The sequence below is a fragment of the Podarcis liolepis genome, assembly GCF_965112155.1.
Source record: "Podarcis liolepis genome assembly, chromosome: 3".
Classification (NCBI taxonomy): Eukaryota; Metazoa; Chordata; class Lepidosauria; order Squamata; family Lacertidae; genus Podarcis; species Podarcis liolepis.
In genome coordinates, this window is record NC_139557.1 from 23,692,948 (window position 1) to 23,719,645 (window position 26,698).

Genomic DNA, 26,698 nt, shown 5'->3' on the forward strand with positions numbered 1-26,698 from the left:
AGTCAGGGGTGCTGCAGGCAACAATGGCCTCTGTCCCTCTTTTCTTCCCTCCCTGCTTTTATGCCCTCTCGCATCTCTGCCACCCAAAGTCTTGCACAGCTGTTTGTTGCAGCAGCCCTGGCTACAAACTCCCCAGGCAAATGTTGCCTCTGGGGCAGGTCCAGGGGGTGCTGGTTGCCAGGAGCTGAAGTGGCCTCGGAGTAAGCAAGCAAGGGAGACAAACAAGTCCCGTGGGTCAGTGTGACGAGGCACCTCTCTTTGGGGCGGAGGGGGGGCAGCTCAGAGACCAGGGGCGACAGCAGCCGCTGCCCAGAGGACTCCCAAGGGGAGAGGGGAGAGGAGAGGAGACTGAGGGAACCCTCCACAAGGGAAGGTGTTCGAAAAAGGGCGAGAGGCTGGCAGCTCTGCAGGCAAGGGGTGACCTAACTGGGCTCCTGAGCCACACAGGGGTGCCGCAGAAAGAATGTAGTTGGTCAAGGGAGCCGCGGACTCAGAAAGGTTGAAAACCTCTGCCCTATGGTAAGGAGATAGAGAGAAATTCAGGTATTAATTCTTCACAGCTGCTTCATGACCCGGTGGAATGGTCATTGAAGAAGACAGGTCTGGGAAACAAAGAGCCATGTTAGTCCTAGTCAAGCCATGGCGTCTCACCAGAGCCAGTGTGGTGTAGTGGTTAAGAGCGATAGACTCGTAATCTGGGGAACTGGGTTTGCGTCTCCGCTCCTCCACATGCAGCTGCTGGGTGACTTTGGGCCAGTCACACTTCTTTGAAGTCTCTCAGCCCCACTCACCTCACAGAGTGTTTGTTGTGGGGGAGGAAGGGGAAGGAGAATGTCAGCCGCTTTGAGACTCCTTCAGGTAGTGATAAAGCGGGATATCAAATCCAAACTCCTCCTCCTCCTCCTCCTCGTCTTCTTCTTCTTCTTCTTCTTCTTCTTCTTCTTCTTCTTCTTCTTCTTCACCTGCCCGCCCACAGTGCAGATACAACCAGACGTATGCAGGAAGCAGAGGAGAGTTTTAAGGTGTTTTCGGGTTTTTTAGGCTTATGTATCTTTATAGGATGAATTTGCCTGATTTCCAAAAATAGCAGCTTTTATCCCCATCCCACTCTGTGGCAGGAAGGGCACTGAACAACGAGGACGTTAGTTCTCATCTTCTAGTTATAGGAATGTTTGTCAGAAACAGGTGGCAATCGCATTTTGAGGGCGCTGCTTATCTGCATCTTGGTTCTGAAGACTGTCGCAAACAGATACTACTGGAGGATGGGAAACAGCCTTATCTGTGAGTTGCCATTCTTGGTGGGCGGTCCACCTGTCAAAGGGTTCTTCAGACATACTGAAGGGTACAGTTATTTTATTTTTTTGTTCTCCATGCAACTCTGTTTTAGATCCATGAAGGCCTATATACTCTATTGTATTTTTCACAAGGTCATTCTGTAATTTAACCATGCCTTAGCCTCAAAGGATCTCCCTTCCCTGACTCCAAATATCTGGAGCATTTAAATGGTATTATTATTATTATTATTATTATTATTATTATTATTATTATTTTATTATTTTATTATTATTTTATTATTATTATTATTATTATTATTATTATTATTGATATTTGTATACCATTTTTACTAAAACCAGAACATTATCAGGAATGCACATTTTCTGACTTCACTAGGTGAGTCATTCCAGATTATTCAGCTAACTAAACACTGCTCTTAGTCATTTTTTCTGTAATAAGGAAATAGAACAGGGTTTGATCTGATTACCATAGCCAACATGGAGTTTGTACAGGGAGATGAGTACTTAAATTTTTAGCTCATTTCAGGAAAGCTAAACTGGAATGCTCTAAATGCCATGAATGTAGATTTATATTGCCTTCAGGTTTGAAAGCCTCTTGGAATATTAAACTGGTTTTTATTTTTTTATTTATTTAAACACATACCCCAATAATGTTTTTTCTATATATATTTTTTAAAAAGATTAAACATAACAGAGCCGTAACTAATGGACATTAAGTGTTATTGTCAACACCATCTCTTAAGAGAAATCTCTCTTTGAAAGTCCTTATTTTCTTTTAAACGGTATTGACTGTATTTGTCTGCACTTTTGGAAAAAAATCAAAGAACGAATAGGAGAAATCGCATTTCTGACAGTTTTTCAGTTACCTTCTTTGTATAAAAATGGAAATGTGTTTTACTGGAGTGCGTTAATGGGGACTTCCAATCTGTACACTCTCTCAGTAAAATAGACATGTCTGTTCATTATACCTGATGGAACCTCGCACAAGACTTTCACACTTTCCTTTTTCCATGTGGAATATTTCATCTTGTGTTAAGCAGCCCTTATACACGCAGAGACATTCGTTTTTCGTTACAAAAGCTCACCCAAATTTGCACGAAACCACTAAAAAATAAATAAATGCTGACATTTATATTTGCCTGTGAGGTGGGTACACAAGTACCCATGGAGCCCTTCAGTTCTTCTCCCCTTACCCTCTCCCATTGAAATTAGGCTTGAAAGAAGTATTCTATTGTAGCCAATAGTATAAGTTGCAGAGTGTGTGATGGCCAGGATGTTTGCAAGTGTGTTCATGGGCCCTCCTGATATATAGTATGTATGTTTGTTTGTGTGTGTGTATACACACATACAAACACACATGCACAAAGTTATATATTCAATCTTCTTGTATGTTTACTATGATGCACTTGTACTGTTCATAGAAACAGCGTATTTTGTTAGTGAAGCATGGAACAATATATAGAATTATCCAATCTACTAATTGCTTTAGTGATTAGAAAATCTGGATAGTGTTCTCTGATCTTTGCTACATGGAATGCTGTATATATTTCTCAAAGCAACTCATTGTTGTGTCTTGTTTACCGTAGATCCTAAGAAAGCAAGTGCCTGCTAATATTGTTTTTTCTTCATGCGAGAAGGATTTGTTTTTTTGAAGTATTAAAAGAACCAGATGGTATTTCCCCCTGAAAAAAGTTATGTATTGATACCGAACTGTCGACGTTAATTAATATGCATACCTTTACGTAGCTATGCGTTGAACTGTAGGACACCCAATCCAGTAACAACATCAACTTTATATACAGTATGTTGAAAATCACACGTACAGTATCTGTTTCATAGTGTTCCAGTATAATAATACTTGTTTGAACTTAGTGCCTTAATATCATAATATGCAGCAAAGTCAAAATGGCCTGGTAATAAGAGATGAGCAGTGTTGTTTCAAGAAGCTGGGCGTTCAATTTTAGATGATAAAGCAAATTAATTAGTGCATTTCTTAAAATTGCTGGAAAATGACTTAGCATAGGCAATAACCTTCCTGTTACAGTTCTTAAAAAGTGGTAGGAGACATAAGGATTGCTTTAACTTGCTGAGCTGAAAAGCAGGCAAACACAATCCTGCAGGCATTACTCTCCTACCACCTTTCAATTTTGGAGGCAACTGTGGTTAGCTGTGTCAACCATGGTTAGCCCAAACCCGTTTACAGACCCATTTGTTCAGATCACCATAGAAATAGCAATGTGCAGTGCTCTCTCATACATGTTGTTTCCAAAGTAAGTTCAATGAGTTCAACGGGACTTGCTCCCAGTGTGTTAGAGGCTTGCAGCCAGAGAACTGTGGCATCCAGAGAGTTGAAGACTGGAAAATGGGATTCTACAGACGCAGGATACACAGCGCAGTCACTATGCATGCCATCACCAAAGCAAGCTTCTTCTCAAAAGGAGCTGGTGTGTGCTTAGGTTGCAGCTGCAATTTTTAGACTGGATGCAGTTTAAACTCTTCATTTGTTATGATTTTAAGCACAATACGAAGATTTTACTTTGAAACATATTTCCAGCACAGTACCGAACTGGAAAGATGAGGCACAATATTAATAGGGGGCTATTTGTAGAACTATTTGTTTTTATAAAAGTTGTTAGGTGGTTGTTTTTTGAGAGGGTGGTGGAATACTATTAAAAGCCCTGTTTCAAGCCTGAATTGTCTTTGGCTATAGTTTGTCCTTGTAATTCACACATGGCTTAAAATTTGATACGTCTTTAAACAAAACAAAAAATTATCAGACATCTTTATTGAAAGTTAGAAGTACATAATTATATGTGCACTAAACATGGTGAGATGTAAATAAAAGAGAGAGAAAGAAAGAGCACCCGTGTAGAAGGGAAAGTAAAGGGGGGGGGGACCCCAAACTCTATACTTTACAATTGTTACTGTACTTAACAAGATCTTAATACAGTATTTGTAAGAATGGATTCCAAATGATGATGAATTTGTCCATGGCAAGTCTGCATTTATATGCAAGTCGTTCATATGTTGGGAGTTTGTGTAAATCTTCAGTTCATTCGTACAAGGGAACCCCATTTTTATTCTTCCAGTCCATCAGTATCAGTCTTTTTTGCCGTGGTAAAATCTGATAGGTGCTGCTGGGGAGGTTGCTGAGCGGCGAGGGGCCACCCGGTGGGCCGCTTCTCTCCCTGCCCGCCCGGGCGAAGGGAGGCTAGAGCGCCGGGCGGGCGGCCCCGCCCCTGGCCGAACCAGCGCCCGCGGGGCTCCGCTGTCGAAGGGCTGCCGTTGCCGCCGCCGCGATGGCCGGCGCGACGGCCGGCGCGAGAATTAGCGGCGCGCTGCTGTCCGAGCCGAGGCTGGAGGGAGCTTGCGACGAACAGGTGAGTCCAGAAAGTTCCCTTCTTCCACCCGGAGCGGCGTCCCGGCTCCCTCGCCTGGCCGGGACGCCCCGAGGGGAGAGCTGCCTGCGCTTTCGTCCGTCCCTCGGAGGAAAAAACACCACGTCGAGGCAGGGAACACCGCGAAGTCTCACCATCAAGTGCTTTTACTTAATTTAACCCGGGGGCAAGACTTGTTTTTGTTTAACCCGTAAGCCGCCTGGAGTCCCGTCAGGGATAAAGGCGGGCCTAATAATAATAATAATAATAATAATAATAATAATAAATACAGTAATAGTAATTCCCCGCATCTCTTTCTTCAGAAAAATGTAGCTTCATGTGTCATTCTGAAGATCACGACCTCAAGCTTAAATTAAGCCAGAAGTGACGAAGGCTAATAATAATAATAATAATAATAATAATAATAATAATAATAATAATAAATTTCCCACATCTCTTTCTTCACAAAAACATAGCTTCACATGTCATTCTGAAGATCACAACTTCAAGGTTAAATTAAGCCAGCGGAAGTTATTGACTTTCTTGATCGGTATTCAAAATGCTCTGAACTACTCTGACATTTATGGATAAAGGGTAATAATAATAATATAATAATATAATAATAATATAGTTTTTCTTCTCACTCAAAACGTGTAAGGAAAGAGCAGGAGTGGGGAAGCCTTTTTTTACCATCAATGTGAACCAACTGATTTATGAAGTGGTAGCTAGCCTATTGTGAAGGCTGCGTAAGGTTTTTCTGAGTATAGAGAGAAGTTTTAAGAATAAGAATGAACAAAACAAAAAGATCACACGGCGTGAAACTCCAGTTGAATTTAAAATACTGCATTCTGTAAATTAAATTTATTGCAAAATATTATAGATAGGTGCCTGTTTTAAAAATGTAAACCTTATTTGACTTTTTGGTTTAACATTGCAATACAAACAATATGCATCTACAGAATTGCCCATTCTTCTGTGATAAACCATCACACACCCATAATCCAAACCCCTGCAAACTTAGAGAAAAGTAAAGGTGAAGAAGAAGAAAAAGAAGGAGAAGAATAATGTGGGGCAAGGAGAGCGAGCGGCTTTTAAATGTCTTGCTTTCATTCAATGAGTAGGTGAGAGAATGTGAAGAAAAAGCCTTGCAGTACAAAACCTGCACTTTCCTTACAATATGCGATCCTGTACATTTTACTCAGAATAAGCCTCACTGAGTTTATTGGGACAGATAAATGTGCATCAGACTGCAGCCTAAAATATGCTCTGGTTACTTCCAAATGAAGCGAATATTGAGCAAACAACTTAATATAAAAAGCATCACTCCTTGCAAAATGTACAATTTTTTCAAAAGATATTGTATTCAATTGTTTTCTTGCAAAAAATATATATTTATTTGTTTATTTATTAACTTTACCCCACCTTCTAATTCAAAATAATCCTTAAAGTAAATTACAGTTGTACCTTGGTTCTCGAACAGAATGCGTTCTGGGAGTCCATTTGACTTCTGGAACTGTTCGAAAACCAAGGCACGGCTTCCAATTGGCTGCAGAAACATTCAGCAGCCAATTGGAAGCCACGGAAGCCGTGCCGGACTTTCAGCTTCCAAAAATCCTTCGAAAACCAGAACACTCACTTCTGGGTTTCGATTGTGCGGGAGCCGATTTGTTCGGGAGCCAAGGCATTTGAAATCCAAGGTACAACAGTAAAACTAACTCAGATACAATTATTTCTCCTCCCCCGACAACATTCCTCTTGGCTAGTATGTTTTCTCCACACCACCAATGGTCCTTCCCACTGTGTCCTGTTGCCTATTACTCCCTCCTGTTTTCACTGTTCAGAGACGGAAGGAGCTGGATACAGCAGGTGTGCTTCAATATTTATTTAGCAGCACTGAATGCTAGGTCTAGTACCTGGAAAAGCGTTGTCCCTGAAATAGTACAATTGTAGGAGTGTTGTGTGCAATGCAGTATTACTGAATGCATCAAGAGCATCATGTGATACTGAGGACATTCCTAGTTGTTTCCCAATTTATTTCTTATCAATAAAAAAACTGCAAGCAAATTTTTATTCTAAAAGGGTGGCCCAGAGAAAAAAGTTTGAGAACCACTTAGTTAATCCATCAATAAGCCAGTTTGTTCCTTAGAACAATGAAATAGATAAATAAAGACGAGGAAGGAATGGAACACTGGAAATTCTGTGGATTGCAACAAGTACTGTACATGCAAAGAGAATGGGAAACGGTTGGATTTTAGAAGGCTGGAAAGCATGAAACCAACTAATGCTCACAAGATAATTTCAGAGAGTTTGTCAAAATTTCCAGTGCTCATTTCTCATTGATTAGGCCAGCCTGTAGCTTTATCTCTGAGTCCCATGTTTTGTAGTTCTTTTTCCTTCTTTTCAAACTTCTGCTGGTTCAATCCTGGTCCTTTCTGATAATGAAACAGCAACAACATGGGACTGGCAGATTTTGAAATCAGTAGCTCAAAATAACCCCGTCTATGTATAGTTCCTTGGTAACAATGTTTCAAAAATACACAAACTAAATATATGTATTAGGGTTTGCAATTGCCACTATTTTCATTATTTGTTTAAAAAAACCCCTGTTTGAAAACAGTGCTGCTTCTGCTCAGCAAGGGGTGGTACAGAAACAGGTGTGGCGAGATTAGTGACAGTAGGAGAGTCTGGTCTGGCAAATTTATTTTAAACATTTTCTTTACAAACAAAAAAGGGCAGACAAATTCCTTCTTATGGCTAGGAGCTTGAAATATACTCAGAGTCGCAAAGTGATTTCATGCTCTTTAATCAGCTCATAGTGGTGAGGAGGAATGAATGAAAGTCCCCTCACAGTATCTGCTTTATATACATTATTTACACAATGGGCTGCACATGATTGGCTAATTCCGGAATTCTACTGTAAGCCAATCAGGTTGTGGATTCACTTCTATCTGGAGCAGGATTGGGTGGTTCCTGCCAACCAATCATACTGCTGCATTGTTCTAGGACCAATCAGACTGCTGCATTCTGAATCCTATTGTTCTAGGACTAATCAGACTGCTGCAATTTGGATCCTATTGTTCTAGGACCAATCAGACTGCTTCAGTTTGGATCCTATTCAACTCAGTACATAACAGAGCTGCAGTGCACAGTTGATCTCCATGGCAACCATATTTGTGGGCTCCTGATTAAAGGTGATTCAGACCTATTGTTTCTCTGTCAGTTGTTTTTTAGGTGAGCAGATACATTCTGTTGAGAGAGAGAGAGCAAGCAAGCGGTTGGAATCTATTCATAACTTTTTGAAATTTGATCGCCACTCTTTCTGTACTTGATCTTGGCCTGTCTTTTCACCTTTTCAGCTCAGCAATGAAGACAAGCTTTCGGTGTGCAGCAAATTGTGCTATGGCATTGGAGGGGCTCCAAACCAGGCTGCTAGCAGTGCCACCTCTTTCTTTCTGCAAATCTTTCTCTTAGATATAGCCATGGTAAGTAGTTTTGTAAGCTCCAGGCACAAGTTAGAGAATGTCATCCTTGCCGGTGTCATGTGTGTCAACTTGGTATTCACAAGAGGTCTGGAGGATGGCAACACAAGTGGAGGCCTTTTCTGCAGTGACTCCCCATTTGCAGAATGTTCTCCCTAGGGAGGTTAGGCTGGTGCCTTCATTGTACATTTTTTGCACCCGGTAAAAATGTTCCTCTTTAACCAGACCTTTGGCTGATTGACATCCGATACCCTTTTAAAATGTGTTGCAGGGGATTATTGGATTATTGTGGTGGTGGTTTTAATTTTTATTATGTACTTTGTGTTTTTATATACAGTGGGTGCCTCGCAAGACGAAAAGAATCCGTTCTGTATTCTCTTCGTCTAGCGTTTTTTTCGTCTTGCAAAGCAAGCCCATTGAAGGATTAGCGGATTAGCGCTATTAGCGGCTTTTAGCGGCTTATCTGCTGATCGGATCAGCTGATAAGCAGCTTAGCGGCTTAGGAAAAGGGGGGGGGGGGAAAACCAGCAGGAACTCGCAAGACATTTTCGTCTTGCGAAGCAAGCCAATAGGAAATTCGTTTTGCGAAGCACCTCCAAAACGGAAAACTCTTTCGTCTAGCGAGTTTTCCGTCTTGCGAGGCATTCGTCTTGCGGGGCACCACTGTAGTGATTTTATCTTGTGAACCACCCTGATAACTGCGAGTATAGGGTGGTATTAAAAAAATAAAATTAATAATATTGAGATAATTGAGCTTGTAAACATCTCTCTTTGCTCTTACACATCTCCAGTTAGGAAAATTTGTGGAAGCACTTGCTGAACTCGTTAGGAGTAAAAAGTCTTACTAATGAGTGGGAGCTACCAAAGAATTGTTGAACGGGAGGAAAAGAGCATGAAGAATATTTGCCTCGCATCCCACAATATACTGATTGTTAGAGGGGGAGCCAAATCCCCACTTCCTCCCCCAAAATCATTTAGGTAGCAAAGTGATGGTGAACCAGCCTGTCTCCCTCTCTTCCACCCCCTGAACAGTCGCAGGATGCCATTTCTCTTCAGCCCAAACCAAGCCTCCGGTAATCTGTTTAGGACTTTGGGTTGGTTCAGCATGCTCAGCTAGCATGGATCCCCCAAGCCATGTCTCCTGAGTGCAGTTGCACAAATATGTCTCACAGCTTGTATATAGAATTGGATAATTCACGTACCTGTGTGCAGTTTTGTGGATTTTTGTTTAACCCTTTCTATGGACCACTGCTCACCTAACAGCCATGTGGTGAAGGTTCATTTAAGATGTAAAGTTTAAAATGTAAAGTTCAAATCATTTGAAGTTGCGGCTGTCTCCACAGGAGAGCTTGATTCTACCCCCCAATGCCATTTCAGACCTTTGGACAAATTTGTGATTAAACGGTCAAATGAGTGATTGACATGTAAACTGCAGTCTATTCCTGGTTTTTTCCCCAGTTGCATGAGCCACATGATTACTGCATATACAGTCATACCTCGGGTTACAAACATGATCCATGCAGGAGGCACGTTCACAACCTGCAGCGTTCGCAACCCGCAGCACCGCATCTGCGCATGCGCATGATGCAATTTGGCGCTTCTGTACATGTGTGTGATGTCATTTTGCGCTTCTGTGCATGTGCGAGCACCAAAACCCAGAAATAACCCGTTCTGGTACTTCCAGGTTCGGTGTGGTCCACAAACCAAAAACGCGCAACCCGCAGCGTTCGTAACCCGAGGTATGATGCAGATGCAGCCAGAATTCAGCCTTATAGGAACACCCCTTGCACTGCTGTGAAAATGTTTGCATCAGCCCTCAAATGCTGTGTAGTAGTAATTCTTAACAGTGCTATTATAATAGATTAGACTATCCTTTGAAGACCACCGTAATTGCATACATTATGTAGAAAACTTCCTGAAAGTCTTCTGGGTTGTGACACAATTTCTTTGAAGTGAAGCTGTACATTGGGGTTGGAGAAGAACTTTGAGTTGTAACTTCTTGCCTGACAGAATTTCAGTGACAGAACATTCATGACTCTATCACTGCCCAGTCACTAGCTAGTAATGCTTAAAAGTATTTGTCATTGTTTGTTCTGGAAAGGCCTAAATTTACCTCTTTATTTTGGGTGCCATTTCACAGACCACCTGAAAGCTGTCCATGGAGCACAGTTTATGGATCACTGTGCTATTTTGTTCATTATCAGCATAGTGCTAGCTTGCTATTCCTCACTGATGATGGAGAGTCATCTATTTGATGCCTTCAGTAGCAACCGGCATGTGGTGTTGTGTCCATGTTTATTTAATCTTCTATCTCACTTTTCTTAAAATATAATCAAGCTTCCATACAACTAGAATGATGCCAAAATATACAGTAAAACCAACTAGCAGTAGCACAAATGAAACCTCTAGCAACAAAATACAGTGATAGAATTCTTCCCTCATTTTATATAATGTATTGAAGTACATTTTTGGAGAGTTATTTTGTGCTCTCTGATTCTTGTAATGGTTACGCCTTTCTTAAGGTAGGTGTCCTTTTTTGTTTTTCAGATTACTCCATTTCAGACTTCTTTGATGCTTTTTATTGGCAAAACATGGGGGGCAGTAGCAGACCCTGTTGCCGGCTATCTTATTAGTAAAAGCAAACGGACCAAAATGGGCCTACTTATGCCTTGGTAAGCTGATTTTTGCTGATTGCTTATAATGACATATTTTCCTTTGTATTCTACATGCATGCCCGATCCCTAAGACGGTTTATTTTTATGAACATGTTATTGTAAAACCTATCCATTTTTCACATTTGCAAAAGGAAAAGTACACTGCATAGCAGCAATTGGTGGCCAGGTACTTGCCATCCTTGCTGAAGTTTGGCATTTGTCTACCTTTTACGCTGGCTATGCTCATTCTTATGAGCCTCTTGCAGAACAAACTAACTCTTGCACATCTCTTTTTGCCCCTGGGGAAACTGTATTAGTTCCAGGTTCTTTTTTAAACAAGCTTGTGCAGACAGAAAGAGGTGCTAGCTTAAAACAAAACTATCCAGTTGTGGCCAATGGAAAGGGAAGGAAAAAATAAAAAATGTTTTCTTTCTACATTTCAGACTGAGAATAAGTTAGAAAATGGACTTGTAGATTAAACCCAAAAACCTCCACATCTGCCTTGCATAGAGCAAAGCATATATGGCCAAGAGACCCTTTGTGGGTAAGGGTGATGGCTTGCCAAAATAGATGTGTCCAGTAGTTTATCTCTGCTTAGACAAATTCACCAGAGCCAAGAGCATGTTAAATATATGAGGCCCTGACAGGAAACAGATGCTGCAACATTGATACTCTTCTAGCTTACTCAAGGTTTGGAATGGGATAAGGGGGGAATTTCTTCCTTTCCTGGTAAACTACCTTCACATTTGTAGGAAGCTTTTCTAGTGCTGGATAAAATCAAATTGTATTAAATATTATATTAAATTGTATTAAAACCATGGCTTTAACTATACGGACCTTTGTTGGCAAGGTGATGTCTCTGCTTTTTAAGATGCTGTCTAGGTTTGTCATTGCTTTTCTCTCAAGAAGCAGGCGTCTTTTAATTTTGTGACTGCTGTCACCATCTGCAGTGATCATGGAGCCCAAGAAAGTAAAATCTCTCACTGCCTCCATTTCTTCCCCTTCTATTTGACAGGAGGTGATGGGCCCAGTGGCCATGATCTTCATTTTTTTGATGTTGAGCTTCAGACCATATTTTGTGCTCTCCTCTTTCACCCTCATTAAAAGGTTCTTTAATTCCTCCTCACTTTCTGCCATCAAGGTTGTGTCACCTGCATATCTGAAGTTGTTGATATTTCTTCTGGAAATCTTAATTCCGGCTTGGAATTCATCCAGGCCAGACTTTCGCATGATGAATTCTGCATATAAGTTAAATAAGCGAGGAGACAATATACAGCCTTGTCGTACTCCTTTCCCAATTTTGAACCAATCAGTTGTTCCATATCCAGTTCTAACTGTAGCATCTTGTCCCACATAGAGATTTCTCAGGAGACAGATGAGGTGATCAGGCACTCCCATTTCTTTAAGAATTTGCCATAGTTTGCTGTGGTTGACACAGTCAAAGGCTTTTGCATAGTCAATGAAGCAGAAGTAGATGTCTTTCTGGAAGCGGTCTAGACTGGTTGAATCTGGTCCAAACCAGTTGGAACCGGTTGAAGCTGGTTTGAACCGCTCCAAGCTGGTTGGAACTGGTCCAAACTGGTTTGAACCAGTCCAGACCGGTCCAGGCCGGTTTCAGCCGGTCTAGACCGGTTGGAACCGGCCCAAGCTGGTTGGAACAGGTCTAGACCCGTTGAATCTGGTCTAGACCGGTTGGAACTGGTACAAGCAGGTTGGAACCTCTCTAGACCGGTTGGAATCGGTTCAGACCAGTTTGAACCAGTCCAAGCTGGTTGGAACCTGTCCACCCCGGTTTGAACCGGTTTCAACCAGTTGAAGCCAGTTTCAGCTGGACTAGACCGGTTTAAACTGGTTGAAGCTGGTTTCAGCGGGACTAAATCGGATGGAACCGGTCCAAGCTGGTTAGAACCGGTCTAGACTGGTTGGAACTGGTTCAGACCGGTTCAGACTGGTTGGAGCCTGTCCAACCTGGTTTGAACCGGTCCAAGCTGTTTGGAGCCGGTCTAGACTGGTTGGAACCGGTTCAGACCGGTTGAATCTGGTCGAAACCAGTCTGGACCGGTTGAAGCAGGTTGGAACTGGCATAGTCCGGTTGGAACCGGTCCAAGCTGGTTGGACCAGGTCTAGACTGGTTGGAATCGGTCTTAACCGGTTTGAACATGTTAAAGCCTGTTTGAACCGGGCCAAGCTTTGTGGAACCAGTCTAGACCGGTTGGAACCGGTTTGAATCGGTTGAAGCCGGTTTGAACCGGTCCAGACCGGTTTAAACTGATTGAAGCCAGTTTCAGCCGGACTAGACCGGTTGGAACCGGTCCAGGCTGGTTGGAACTGGTCTAGACTAGTTGGAACTGGTTCAGACCGGTTTGAACTGGTTGAAGCCGGTTGGAACTGGTCTAGACTGGTTGGAACCGGTCCAGACAGGTTTAAACTGGTTGAAGCCAGTTTCAGCCGGACTAGACTGGTTGGAACCGGTCCAAGCTGGTTAGAACCGGTCCAAGCTCTTTGGAACCGGTCTAGAATGGTTAGAACCGGTTCAGACCGGTTAGGACGGGTTGAATCTGTTCCAAACCAGTCTGGACCGGTTGAAGCCGGTTTGAACCTGTCCAAGCAGGTTGGAACCAGTGTAGTCCAGTTGAAACCAGGCCAAGCTGTTTGAAACGGGTCTAGACTGGTTTGAACCGGTCCAGACCGGTTTAAACTGGTTGAAGCCGGTTTCAGCCGGACTAGACCAGTTGGAACCGGTCTAGACCAGTTGGAATTGGTTCAGACCGGTTTGAACTGGTTGAAGCCGGTTTGAACCGGTCTAGACCAGTTGAAACCGGTCTAGACCGGTTAAATCTGGTGCAAACCAGCCGCAACCGCTTGAAGCCGGTTTGAACCTGTCCAAGCTGGTTGGAACTGGTTGAAGCCGGTTTGAACCGGTTGAAGCCGGTTTGAACCAGTCCAAGCTGGTTCGAACCAGTCTAGACCGGTTTGATCTGGTTGAAGTCAGTTGAACCAGTCGAAGCTGGTTGGAACTGGTTCAGACTGGTAGGAACAAGTCCAAGCCAGTTTCAGCCGGACTAGACCGGTTTGAACCTGTCCAAGCTGGTTGGATCTGGTTCAGATTGGTAGGAACCGGTCCAAGCCAGTTTTAGCCGACTGAGACCGGTTGGAACCGGTTGAAGCTGGTTTGAACCGGTCTACACTGGTTGGAATGGGTCCAAACTGATTAGAACCAGTTGAACCTGGTTTCAGCCAGTCTAGACCAGTTTGGAACCGGTCCAAGCGGGTTGTGACCTTTCTACACCAGGTGGAACTTGCCCAGACCGGTTTGAGCCGTTGAAGCTGGTTTCAGCCAGTTCAGACCGCTTTGAAACGGTTGAAGCCGATTTGAACCGGTCTAGACCTGTTGGAACCGGTTCAGACCGGTTTGAACCGGTTGAAGCCAGTTTGAACCATTCTAGACCGGTTGGAACCGGTCCAGACCTGTTTGAACCGGTTGAAGCCAGTTTCAGCCAGTCTAGACCGGTTGGAACTGGTCCAAGCTGGTTGGAACCGGTCTAGACCAGCTGGAACCGGTTCAGACCGGTTTGAACCTGTTGAAGCCGGTTTGAACCGATCTAGACCGGTTGGAACCAGTCCAAGCTGGTTGGAACCAGTCTAGACCGGTTAAATATGGCGCAAACCAGTCGGAACCGGTTGAAACCGGTTTGAACCGGTTGAAGCCGGTTGGAACTGGTCTAGACCGGTTGGAACTGGTTGAAGCCCGTTTCAGCCAGTCCAGACCGGTTTAAACTGGTTGAAGCCAGTTTCAGCCGGACTAGACCCGTTGGAACCGGTCCAAGCTGGTTGGAACCTCTCTAGATCAGTTGGAACCGGTTCAGACCGGTTTGAACCTGTTGAAGCCGGTTTGAACTGATCTAGACCGGTTGGAACCGGTCCAGACTGGTTGGAACTGGTTGAAGCCAGTTTCAGCCGGACTAGACCCGCTGGAACCGGTCCAAGCTGGTTGGAACCTCTCTAGATCAGTTGGAACCGGTTCAGACCGGTTTGAACCTGTTGAAGCCAGTTTGAACCGATCTAGTCCGGTTGGAACCAGTCCAAGCTGGTTGGAACCAGTCTAGACCGGTTAAATATGGCGCAAACCAGTCGGAACCGGTTGAAACCGGTTTGAACCGGTTGAAACCGGTTTGAACCGGTTGAAGCCGGTTGGAACTGGTCTAGACCGGTTGGAACTGGTCTAGACCGGTTGGAACCGGTTTCAGCCAGTCTAGACCGGTTAGAAACGGTCCAAGCTGGTTGGAACCGGTCTAGACTGGTTAAATCTGGTGCAAACCAGTCAGAACGGGTTGAGGCTGGTTTGAACCGGTCCAAGCCGGTTGGATCTGGTTCAGACTGGTAGGAACCGGTCCAAGCCAGTTTTAGCCGGCTGAGACCGGTTGGAACCGGTCCAAGCTGGTTGGAACCAGTCTACCCCGGTTGGAACCGGTTCAGACCGGTTGGAACCGGTCTATACCTGTTAGAACCGGTTGAGACCGGTTTGAACCGGTTGAAGCTGGTTTGAACCGGTCTAGACCGGTTGCAACGGGTCCAAACCGATTAGAACCAGTTGAACCTGGTAGGAACCGGTCCATGCCAGTTTTAGCCGGCTGAGACCGGTTGGAACCGGTCCAAGCTGGTTGGAACCAGTTTACACCGGTTGGAACCGGTTCAGACCAGTTGGAACCGGTTCAGACCGGTTTGAACCGGTTGAAGCCGGTTTGAACCGGTCTAAACGGGTTTGAACCGGTCCAGACCGGTTTGAACCAGTTGAAGCCGATTTTAACTGGTCTAGACCTGTTGGATCTGGTTCAGACCGGTTTGAACCGGTTGAAGCTGGTTTGAACCAGTCTAGACCAGTTGGAACTGGTCTAGACCGGTTTGAACCGGTTGAACCCGGTTTCATCCAGTCTCGATCCGTTGGAACCGGTCCATGCTGGTTGTAATCTTTCTAGACCAGGTGGAACTTGCCCAGACCGGCTGGAACCGGTTGAAACCCGTTTCAGCCAGTCCAGACCGGTTTAAACTGGTTGAAGCCAGTTTCAGCCGGTCTAGACCAGTTGGAACCGGTTCAGACCAGTTTGAATCGGTTGAAGCCAGTTTCAGCCAGTCTATAATTTAGCTGAGCTAAACAGAGCCATCATTAAATTTAGCTCTTTGTAGCCTATTGCAGTATGCTTTCGTAGTGTGTGTGTCGTTGTATACACCTTTGTGCGATAAAATCATCTGAAAGTGGCAGTTACTATCCATGTTGACTGTACACAGGTGGGCATCTTTCCAAACTAGCATATGACAATGGTGTTCTCTATCCCCCTTCCTTCAATTATAGTTTACATAGACTTTTTAAAAATATGTGTATTTTTCACAGTCTTTTGAAAGCCTGGAAGCCGGTATGATGATATGCCGAGGATATGTATACAGTGGTACCTCCAGTTACGAACTTAATTTGTTCCGGAGGCCCATTCTTGAGCTGAAACCGTTCTTAACATGAGACGCACTTTCGCTAATGACTCCTGCTGCCAGCGCACCACTGGTGCGCGACTTCCGCTTGCATCCCGGGGCAAAGTTTGCAACCGGGAGGATCTACCAAAGTGTTCGCAAGGAGGACAGTACGTAACACGAGGTTCCATTGTATCGATATACAAAAGCGACTAAGTTACTTTACTGCTTCCAATTTTGCCTGTTTCATTCATGGAGAAGTTGAACACGGGAGTGATGCAAGGCTGCACATGTATGCACCAAGCACTTGAGAAGTGCATTCTCAACACAGAGCGGATTATAGCTCTTCTAGCAGATTGCACTCTAGATTGACAAATAGTGTGGGGCAGGGACGAAATGGGGATGGCATTGTGTGCGTAGCATCCCCAAATGTCACTACCATCTAGCGCTGAATGCACATTACCCTGCAGCATGTATGCGCCCTGAGTTTAACTTCTCACACATGCAACTGGTGGGAAATCAGGGAGAAGGGTTCTGTCTTAGCATTCCCAGATGTGCTAGGTTTCTGTGTGCAAATTTTCTTTACATATGAAGTTGCAACAACAATCGGGGGAATACAGCCCAGAAAGATCTGTACCATGTGCTAAGTTCTGCACTTGCATTTCAGGTATGTGAAATAACAAACTGAGAGAGAGGCAAGAAAAACATGTTCTCATTCTTCCCTTCCCACTATTAGCTCTGTTGTAACTGCAACCTAAATTCAAGGTGCTGTTTTGAACTTTTAGAGCCCCAGATGGCTTGGAACCTGGTATTTAAGGAACACCATCTTAGATATCTTCCTCCCTGTACTCTCCACTTAGTCTCTGAGGCCTTGTTCCAGATGCTACTGCCAAATAAGGTTCAGTGGGTAGCTGGTGGCACCCACTCTGACAGGAGTGCCAACTAGTACTGCTGTTTGCATGATCAGTGTTGATTTGGTATTGGTAGGTTGTTGTTGTTGTCCCATAATCTTATATTGGATTATTTGTTTTATGTGTTGTTTGTTTTAAATCACCAGATAAATGTTGCATCTTATTCCTAAATATAACTTGCATCCAAATAGCTAGTGGTATTTTTCTATGCGCCCACCTGAGAGGTGCTGGAACTGAGTTCCAGCGAGTTCCAGCTGGAAAAAAAAGCTCTGCAAAAATAGCACAAGAAATGTGACCAAAGCAAGGAAGTTCAGTCAATGCCTTGTAAAATGAGTGTGGCATGAGTGTGAGCCCTCAGCAGATGCCACTCATGCTGATCCTTGATGCTGGCCCTTGTCTTAAGGTATTTAACCTGGGCAGACTGGCTCTTCTACTGGAAATGAGCATCCCACAAAGTTCTGGCCTTTTTACACCTGACCTGGGAGGGCAGGGCCTTGAGGCAGCTGAGGTGTTGTTGGGGAGGGAGTTGTTGCTCTTGTTGCTGCTTTTTTTTTTTTGGTATCTTTTGCTGTGATTTATGTGGAAATTGTTCAGTTTGGTTTTGTATTTTGTATTTTGGTATTTACTATTGATGGCTACTTTTGTCACGTTGTAGTTATGTATTTTTTCATGATGTAAGCTGCCGTGAGCATGACTTGAACTGTGGAAATTATGTATTTCTGTAAAATACATGGCCTTCCCTCTGAATTGCTGGGCTAGCAAATCTAGAATGGGATACAGTAATGCTGTGTTGTCACACTTAGTTGTGGTGGATTAATGATCCACCCTGACCTAACCTCAGTGCCCTGCTCCACATCATGGCTGCTTTCCTTGCCAGCCTCTAACAATGCCTTTGTATCCCTTACAACAGAATGGAAGAGCTATTATACTGAATTAGTGCATTCCACCTCTTTCCTCCCCCTCGCCAATCCCCTGCTGCAAATCATCAGCTGACATACCCAGTCCCATTCATGTAATGTATAAGAAAATACTGTGCAGATAGCACTCTTCTGAAAGGATTAATCTGTGTTGTCTGTTCGTTTCAGGGTTTTGTTAATAGTGTCGGTGGTCATCTAATTACATTGTGTAGCGGCTGCTTTACAAGTACACTGGAGAATTCTGCTGTAGTTAGAGGTCACACTCTGTGGAATTAATTGCATCTGCCCATCACTTGCACATAACAAAGCTAGAATATACTAGATTCTGTCTCCCAGCTTTACACAAGCCTTGAATGACATGCAGCTTATCAGCCCTGAGTGTCACTTTACCGGTTGCCTTTAGAACCATGTTTACTATTGAAGGGCTGGTCTGTGTTTCCTCGGAGTCATTGCCATTTAAATAAATGACAGCTGAATCGCTTCCAGCATCGTAAAACACAGGGATAACTAAAGAGGGACCGTATTTAGGTGCCAGTGATAGAAAGGCTTTCGTCTCTTATACGGCTGTTCGTCTACATTAATAGATAATAGAGCAATAGTGAGCCCTTCTTGTGTCTTAAGCAGAGTGAGGTAGTAGTAGTAAAAATAATCATATTGTTTATTAAGCCACTAAATTTGTTAGATGCTGTATAAAATATATGTAAAGAAATAATAATAACCCTGCCCATAGAGAATATTAAAAAAATTAGACAAGTGAGATGGTGCAGACAATACAGTATTGAATTTGAACCGGACAGATTTTATCCCCTTTTTAGTTTTGCTTTTTAACAATCAAAATGGTTCATAGATATGTTTGGTATTCACCGTATTGTTTTTATTCCAGGTTACTGGGTACTACACCTTTCCTTATTGTGTCCTACTTCTTCCTGTGGTACTGCCCAAGCGTTATAGAAGCAAAAGATGTATGGTATATGGCTTTCTTCTGCCTTTTCCAGGCATTGAGTACAGTAAGTTGATCAATACTGACACCCTTTTCCTCTGCAATTAGATGCTTCTGGACATCGCATCCGTTGGATCACAATTATTTCTAATATAGAACGAGACAACTATTTGGTCATATAGGCTAGGAAGTGAGGAACTGCACCTCTGCAGTGTAACTTGAATAATTTAGAAAGTACAGAGGGATTTCAGCAGGCCAGTTAATGAAAGCTGCTGTACATCATATTTTAATGTAGATCTGCTACCACATCGCAAAGGCTTTTTTGCATATCTTGGAAAGATACAAACAGTACTCTAGATCCTATTGCATCAGTGAGACAACATTCGTGAAATAATATGTCACAAAGACAAAGAAATATTTGCTGGGAGCCACCAGTGATTGTTTGGCTTTCTTAGTTAACATATAAGCATATATGCCTGAGGTTCAGTACAGCTGTTAAATTCTGTTAAATTCTCATGCCTTTATACTGTAACAATGGGCTTTTAGAAGTAAGAGATGAGTTTGTGTTTCTTTATTCATCTGAGATATTTACTCAGTTGCCTTGCTATAAATCTGTTTGGAAATAGGTCAACAAACAACAATGCCCTCCATTAGAGTGACTTTTTGTTGTTCTTTTAGGATGAAGGTGCACTCCACCCTCGCGAAATGCTATTCATCGCACAGTACAAATATGCCTCACAGCTTATTATACTTTCTGTACCCATATTTGTGCTTAGTTGTACTCATTTCCTTAAGGCCTCCATAGAACCTATTCAGGTTTTGGAAACGTTGTACTTTCACAAGGGGGTGCCACAGCCTGACTGCTATCTAAGAGGACTCTGGGATATTGCTCTGGGCCTTTTAATCTCAGCAGTTAACACTTCTGCCAATCCTGAAGCTTCCTTCTTTGATTCGTGGGGGGCGGGGGAATCTGCTGGAACAGAAAAGTCATCCGGGGTAAAATATTCATCTTTACAAAAAAGAATTAAGAATAAGAAACTTCCTCATACCCTTTTGCCAGGCAATGCGTGGGCATTTTCGGATATATACCAACAGCACCCCTGTATTTATCTCATCATTTTTGTGCATGCTTGATCGGGATAGAAAGGGGAAGGCCAATTTTTAATTTGAATGGGTACTTAGTTCTAGCTAGAGCAGGTTTTCTATTAGCATTATAGGCATAAGAAATGCAGAACATTCTTCTAGTTCATATTTGGAAATGCCCTTAATTTTTCTGAATAGTAATGTTGTCATTTTTTTTTACCATAAATGCTTGCTTCAAATATTAAAAGTTTTAAATCAAGGATGAGCAGTGGAGCTTTCCTGGTAGGTTATATCCTGTGTTTAGGAGACCTCTGTCAAGACACCTGGGATCTGTGCCTCCTGCAGAGCAGCATTTCAGGAAATTCTAGAGCAGGGGTAGCTAACCCATTTTTGGTCTAAGGGCTGCATTCACCTTTTGCCAACTCCTCTTTTTTGCAACGGGGGGGGGAGGGGATATATGCTTTTGAAGCGTGTGGCCAACCCATACTCTGCCACACAAAGCATCAACTGAGCCATGCAGAGCAGCTGGGGGGTATCTTTCTGTCCCCACTTACAAAATGATTCCCTTGAAGACCAGGGTGGGGGTGATCTACCTCCCCATCAGTTCACTTGACTGTGCACAGTGCACTGTGTCTATTTATTTACCTTGCCACTGTTGGTTGGGAAAGGAAAAGATAGGTATAAAAAGGAGAATTCCTGGATGTCCAGACCCAGGTTTGGGGCAAGTACTCTTTGGTGAGAGTACTCTTTGGTGTGATTTAAAATCACAAAACATGCAGCAAGGTAAAGCACGGAAATACAGGCCATTATACCTTTAAAATATGCCCTTCTCAGTTCCTTCCAAATTTTCCCACTTCCCTTAGAATAAAAAAATACCATCCGTTGGTAAGTTAACATGGTTTACTTACAAACTCTTCAAAGGTCAGAATCATGTGCTTTTCCATACAGCATTCAGAAAACACAGGCAGTAAAGACTTAGGTTAGTTCCAAAGTGGTGGAAGTTCCTAAATAATTTGTATAGATACACAAAGATGGCTTTGTAGGAACCAAGCTCAGACCTCTTTACACACCAGAGTTCGCATGGTAGATTGAGGGAACAATAGACTAGACTTCCTTTCTGCCAAAGTAGGGTGTATGTGACCTAGCTAAGCCCGGCAGGACAGCTTATTCTGGCACTAACCCTTTCGTGCATTAATTACACTTAAGAATTTTGGTTATATGAGGCTGATTATCCTACAGCCACAACCGTCAAAACGAGTGAGGTCTTTGGGGACCAGAAAAAAATTGTCGGGGAGTTGAGCGAAGAAACTCCTGCCTCCAAGGACGGCTAAGGCTCCTTTTACTTCCTTTTTGAGCTATTGCACATTTGAAGGTTGGAGGAGAAAGGTACAGCATGCCTCATAAGGAGCAGGATTACTGGGCAGGGGCGCCGACTTATAAAAATATTGGGGGAGCCCGCGAAAGCTCATGAATAATAAATAAGCTCATGAATATGCAGATAAAGTGGCGCCGCCTCCTCGTGAGCGAATAGGGGAGAGCGTGCTGCGCCTATTAATCAGCTCCGAAGGAAATTGGGTGGAGCTTTTGCTCGGGAGGGAGGGCAGGAGGCATGCAGCCCGACCCTGTGCATTTTGGGCTGGGGGAGGGGCGACGGTGGCGCTCTGCTGGAGGGGCGCCTGAGATTATTGGGGGGGCGGAGCCCCCCCAAATGAATTTTTGAGGGGGCTCGGGCCCCCTCAGGCCCCATGGAGTCGGCGCCTATGTTACTGGGCCTAACTACATAGCAAGCCTTCTGGTTACGATGAAAAGCAGCATGCTAAAGTGATACATTTTTCCAGTGCTTTTTTCCCCCTCTTAAAAAAATGTTTAGGGGTACTGTCATTTTCCTACTCATATTGAAATACTACCCCTCAATGAAGCCAAACTTAGAGTCACAAAATGTTTAGGGGTATGCGTGCCCCTGCGTCCCCCCAGAAAAAAGCACTGCATTTTCCTAACGTGTGTGTGTGTGTACTTTCGTTACAGCTATTCCATGTACCATATACAGCTCTCGTCATGTTTTTGAGCGCAGACCAGAAGGAACGAGATTCAGCAACGGCATACCGTGAGTCTTACTGAGCATGCTGCATGTAACATGCTGCTCTGGAGACTCCCTTCCCCTCAAACATATTGGGGGAGCTGTGGCAAAGGGGTGGAGACTAGTGTTGAAAAACAGAAAAGCTCAGTTCTCTTGTGTTGCCAAACTATGGGTTGGTGTTTTGTAAGCAAGCCTCAGAATTGCATGATTCCCCATCCCCTTCCTTCCTGTCCTTTCACACCCTGATTCTCTCCCTGCCTCAATGTTTCAGGCAAACCACAGTTGCTACTATTATATCCAAATTAGCAAATTCCTTTAACACTTGCCCTCCAAATTAGAACTGGAAGTCATGGTTTGAAGCTGGTTTCAGTTTTGTTTCCCCCTGTTTCAGATGCAGGGAAGGAATTGAAGCATGAAGATGGAGGGAGAGGAGGAATCATGGCTCAATGTAGCCTCTAGTAACATAGTTTGAACTACAGTGGTGCCTCGCAAGACGAAAAGAATCCGTTCCGCGAGTCTCTTCGTCTTGCGGTTTTTCCGTCTTGCGAAGCAAGCCCATTAGCGGCTTAGCGGATAAGCGCTATTAGCGGCTTAGTGGGCTTAGCGGATCAGCTGATAAGCGGCTTAGCGGATCAACTGATAAGCGGCTTAGCGGCTTAGGATCAGCTGATAAGCGGCTTAGCGGCTTGGGGAAAAGGGGGGGGGGAGGAAAAAAACCCCGCAGGAACTTGCAAGACATTTTCGTCTTGCGAAGCAAGCCCATACGAAATTCGTTTTGCGAAGCACCTCCAAAATGGAAAACCCTTTCGTCTAGCAGGTTTTCCGTCTTGCGAGGCATTCGTCTTGCGGGGCACCACTGTATATTGGAAGACAGATGACTCCAGAAAGTCTGTTCTTGTCTATAGGAGCTCATAATCTTTAAGGGAGGGGTGGGTAGCTGCTTCTTTTTTGAGCTAAGAGTCACATTGACACATGGTCAACCCTCCTAGCCCCTAGTGGGTGTCACCAAGCAAGAATAGCTGGGGCAGTTTTATTTCTTTATGTAAAAGGCAATATTTGTGGCGGGGGGGGTCACAAAAACCTTTTGACATCACAACAGGGGAGTGCTCAGTTATTTCTGAGCCTTGTTGGCAGCTGTTCCACCATTTCAGGTTTAAAAAGAAGTGGGCTTTCCCCCCTACTTTAGGAATGGGATTTGAAGGTCTTGGAACATTGCTTGGAGCTACACTCCAGGTCAGTATGGTCTCCGATGCTCACAGCTCTGACCACTGTAACGATAGTGTGGATAACATGGACTCTCCCACCAATCTGTACGGAAACAGTTCCAGTGTTCCAGACATGTCTGAGCCAGTAAGTTGAAAAGCTTTCAAAAGATTTGGGGTAGGTGGGAAGGGATCATCCTGTATTTCACCATCCTACTGTCTAGATATGTTACTGATTTTCTTAATAGTAATGGCAATAGAATTGGGACAGGAACTTTCCTAAAATTAGGGTTGCCATACGTCTGGAATTTGCTGGACGTACCCAGAATACTGTAGTAGGAAGCAGTGTCTGGGCAGAAATTGGGAAAATGTCTGGGAAAATCCAGACGTATGGCAACTTATGTCAGCAGTGTTGTTTTTGCTGATTTTCCTTAATAATAGCTCAAGATTGTCACTGGGGGGGGGGGGCAGTTTTGCCAAAAAAGCTCAACCACTTTGACAAAAAAGGTGAAGCTCAACATCTTTGCCAACCAGTTTTTGAAATATGGTAACCCTACTAAAATGAACTTTGAGCCTAAACATGATAGTGGGATTCATTACTTCTGAGGGATGTTTAGTATTTCATTTATTGTCTGCTAATCTTGTTTTTTCAATTATCTGTTCAACACCACTGAGCTTTGGTTTACACACACACACACACACACACACACTATGTTTGTTTGTGCGTGTGTGTGCGTGTGTGCACACACACAAATCTTGAATAAATAAAATAAAATATGTTTGGCATTTGATGTGTGCTGGGAGTTGTGGTCCCAGTCGCAGTGCCACCCTCCCCTAGGCAGTGACTAAAGTGAGGTGTGATAGAACAAACTGAAACAGACAACAATTTGGATTTAAAATGGCCACAACTTTATAGATTACATATGTAGGTGGAATTTTGGCTCAGAGTAAAGTAAAGTTTCAGTGTAAAGTTTTTTATTTAATTGGAAGGTGAAGATGAAAATTAAAATATAAAATAGAATGAGTAGTTGTACATGAGTTAAAATAATAAAGTCTGGGTAAAGACTATCAACTTTATCAGATCAAGTATAATTCCAGATTTGCTGGCTTGTGACAAGGATTGTATTTAAAATGATGGTTCCGTTGCACTATATATGTCATAAAGGAAAGCCAAATCATATAAAATGTTTCTTGAGGTTCTAGTCTTTGTCAAAACCTCAGATTCTGCATGATTTTCTCCATTATAGCTATATTCCAGAGTGATCAGTACGAAGTGTCCAGTGTTAAGATTTGGGGTTGTTTTCCATTAAGTTACAATTACTATTCATGCTCCCAAGATGATATATAAGACCAATTCTTTTGACAATATATTTACATTGTTATCATAAAAAATACTCAGTAATATTAATTTCGGATAGCAAACAACAATTTATTTAGTAATGTTTATCATTTCTATCAAATTTATGTTCCAAAAATCTTGTACCAATTCCCACTATAAATGATAATATGTGCCAAGTTTATTGCAACCTCTCCAACCGTTAAGTGATACAGAAGAAAACATTTTTGACATTTGGAAAGGAGTGTGATGCCATCTGTGTAACAATTTTAAGGTTTTTACTCTGAGAAAACTGGAAACAGATTTTAAGGGTTGTGAATCCCAAATTTTATTCTAATCTTTGGGGAAAATTTATGTGCCAGTATCTAGTTCCCATATCTTTTTAAGAGGTTCCATAGATCCGTAAGTTACATTAAGCAACAGAGTACAATTTAGAAACTAATCCTTTCGCCCCTCTACCCATTGTGCTTCATAGATTTTCATATATATATATATATATATATATATATATATATATATATATATATATAAAATCATTTTGTTTGTATCAAGCATTTTTTCACCTATATAGTCTTATTGAAATTTGATTCCCTTTTTCCACCCCACATCACCACTACAACCTATTTTTATTTTTTAGAACAAAAAACTCTACATGATTGCAGGAGGAACAATATCAGTATTATACATCATTGGCATTATTGCCCTTTGCACTGGAGTGAGAGAAAAAGTAGGTGAGTTTATTTAATCGCAACAAACATTCCTAATACATTTCTTTCCTACTTTAAAAACAAGGTGTCAGATATGCATTTATATATTTATTTATTTATTTATTTATTCCACCCGTTATAGATCCTTATGCCTTAAAATCAGACCAACAAATTCCCTTCCTTAAGGGACACAAACTTGCACTGATGTGTGGACCATATGTGAAACTTGCAGCATCATTTCTCCTGATTTCAACAGCTGTTCAGGTAATTCTAGTTCATAAGAGGATTTGCAGCAGCATAGATTGTACCTGAACTATGAAAGAACCCACATCAACTGTGAAACAGAAACATGGTCATATATATATATATATATATATATATATATATATATATATATGCAGGTTTTGGTGTCTTCGGGTGTCTTCCCGTGTAAGAGTTGGGGTGTCTAGGCGACGTTTCGACGAGGTCTCACTCGTCATCTTCAGGCTGGTGCTTTCGGCTTCTTGTTCCAGTAACAAGAAGCCGAAAGCACCAGCCTGAAGATGACGAGTGAGACCTCGTCGAAACGTCGCCTAGACACCCCAACTCTTACACGGGAAGACACCCGAAGACACCAAAACCTGCATTCCTGTACCCGTGAAAATCTACGAAAGCAAATATATATATATATATATATAGTTAGTTAGTTAGTTAGTTACAAACCACTGGCGTTAAGTTGGAAGCTGTAGTGGATTTTCCCCCACTTCAAGATGGTTGGACCATCTCAAGAGCTCCTTCTACCAAACTCATTCTTTGGATCTTTAACAAATACAAATACCATTTTAAAATATAACAATAACTGAACAACAGCTTATCCAAAAGCAGTCCAATTAGCTCAGCGATGGATGATGATGCAGAAGGTCCAAGGTTCAATACCTGGCATCTCCCTGTGGGGCTGGAAATGTCCACTGCCTGAAACCCTTGTTAAGTATAATTGTTCAATTCACACTGAAATGGAGAATGCCTATGTATATAATAATAATAATAATAATAATAATAATAATAATAATAATAATAATAATAATAATAATAATTTATTTATACCCCGCCCATCTGGCTGGGTTTCCCCAGCCACTCTGGGCGGCTTCCAAAAGAATATTAAAATACTGTGATACACCAAACATTAAAAGCTTCCCTAAACAGGGCTGCCTTCAGATGTCTTCTAAAGGTCTGGTAGTTGTTGTTCTCTTTGACATCTGGTGGGAGGGTGTTCCACAGGGT

General features: G+C 42.8%; 1 protein-coding gene across 2 annotated transcripts in view; it reads left to right on the forward strand.

The window, feature by feature from the left end:
* Positions 1–4,426: 4,426 nt before the first annotated feature.
* Positions 4,427–26,698, forward strand: part of MFSD2B (MFSD2 lysolipid transporter B, sphingolipid) — a 36,331-nt gene continuing 14,059 nt past the window's right edge. Inside the window, exons 1-8 of one of the 2 annotated variants that reach the window (XM_083495631.1) lie at positions 4,427–4,675; positions 8,029–8,154; positions 10,699–10,823; positions 18,977–19,100; positions 22,142–22,220; positions 23,380–23,543; positions 25,369–25,462; positions 25,581–25,702. In XM_083495631.1, coding sequence (XP_083351757.1) covers positions 4,595–4,675; positions 8,029–8,154; positions 10,699–10,823; positions 18,977–19,100; positions 22,142–22,220; positions 23,380–23,543; positions 25,369–25,462; positions 25,581–25,702 — 915 coding nt within the window. In that variant the 5' untranslated portion in view covers positions 4,427–4,594. Of the gene's footprint in view, positions 4,676–5,602; positions 5,794–8,028; positions 8,155–10,698; positions 10,824–18,976; positions 19,101–22,141; positions 22,221–23,379; positions 23,544–25,368; positions 25,463–25,580; positions 25,703–26,698 lie in introns of those variants that run through there. The other variant, XM_083495632.1, reaches the window with a different exon arrangement.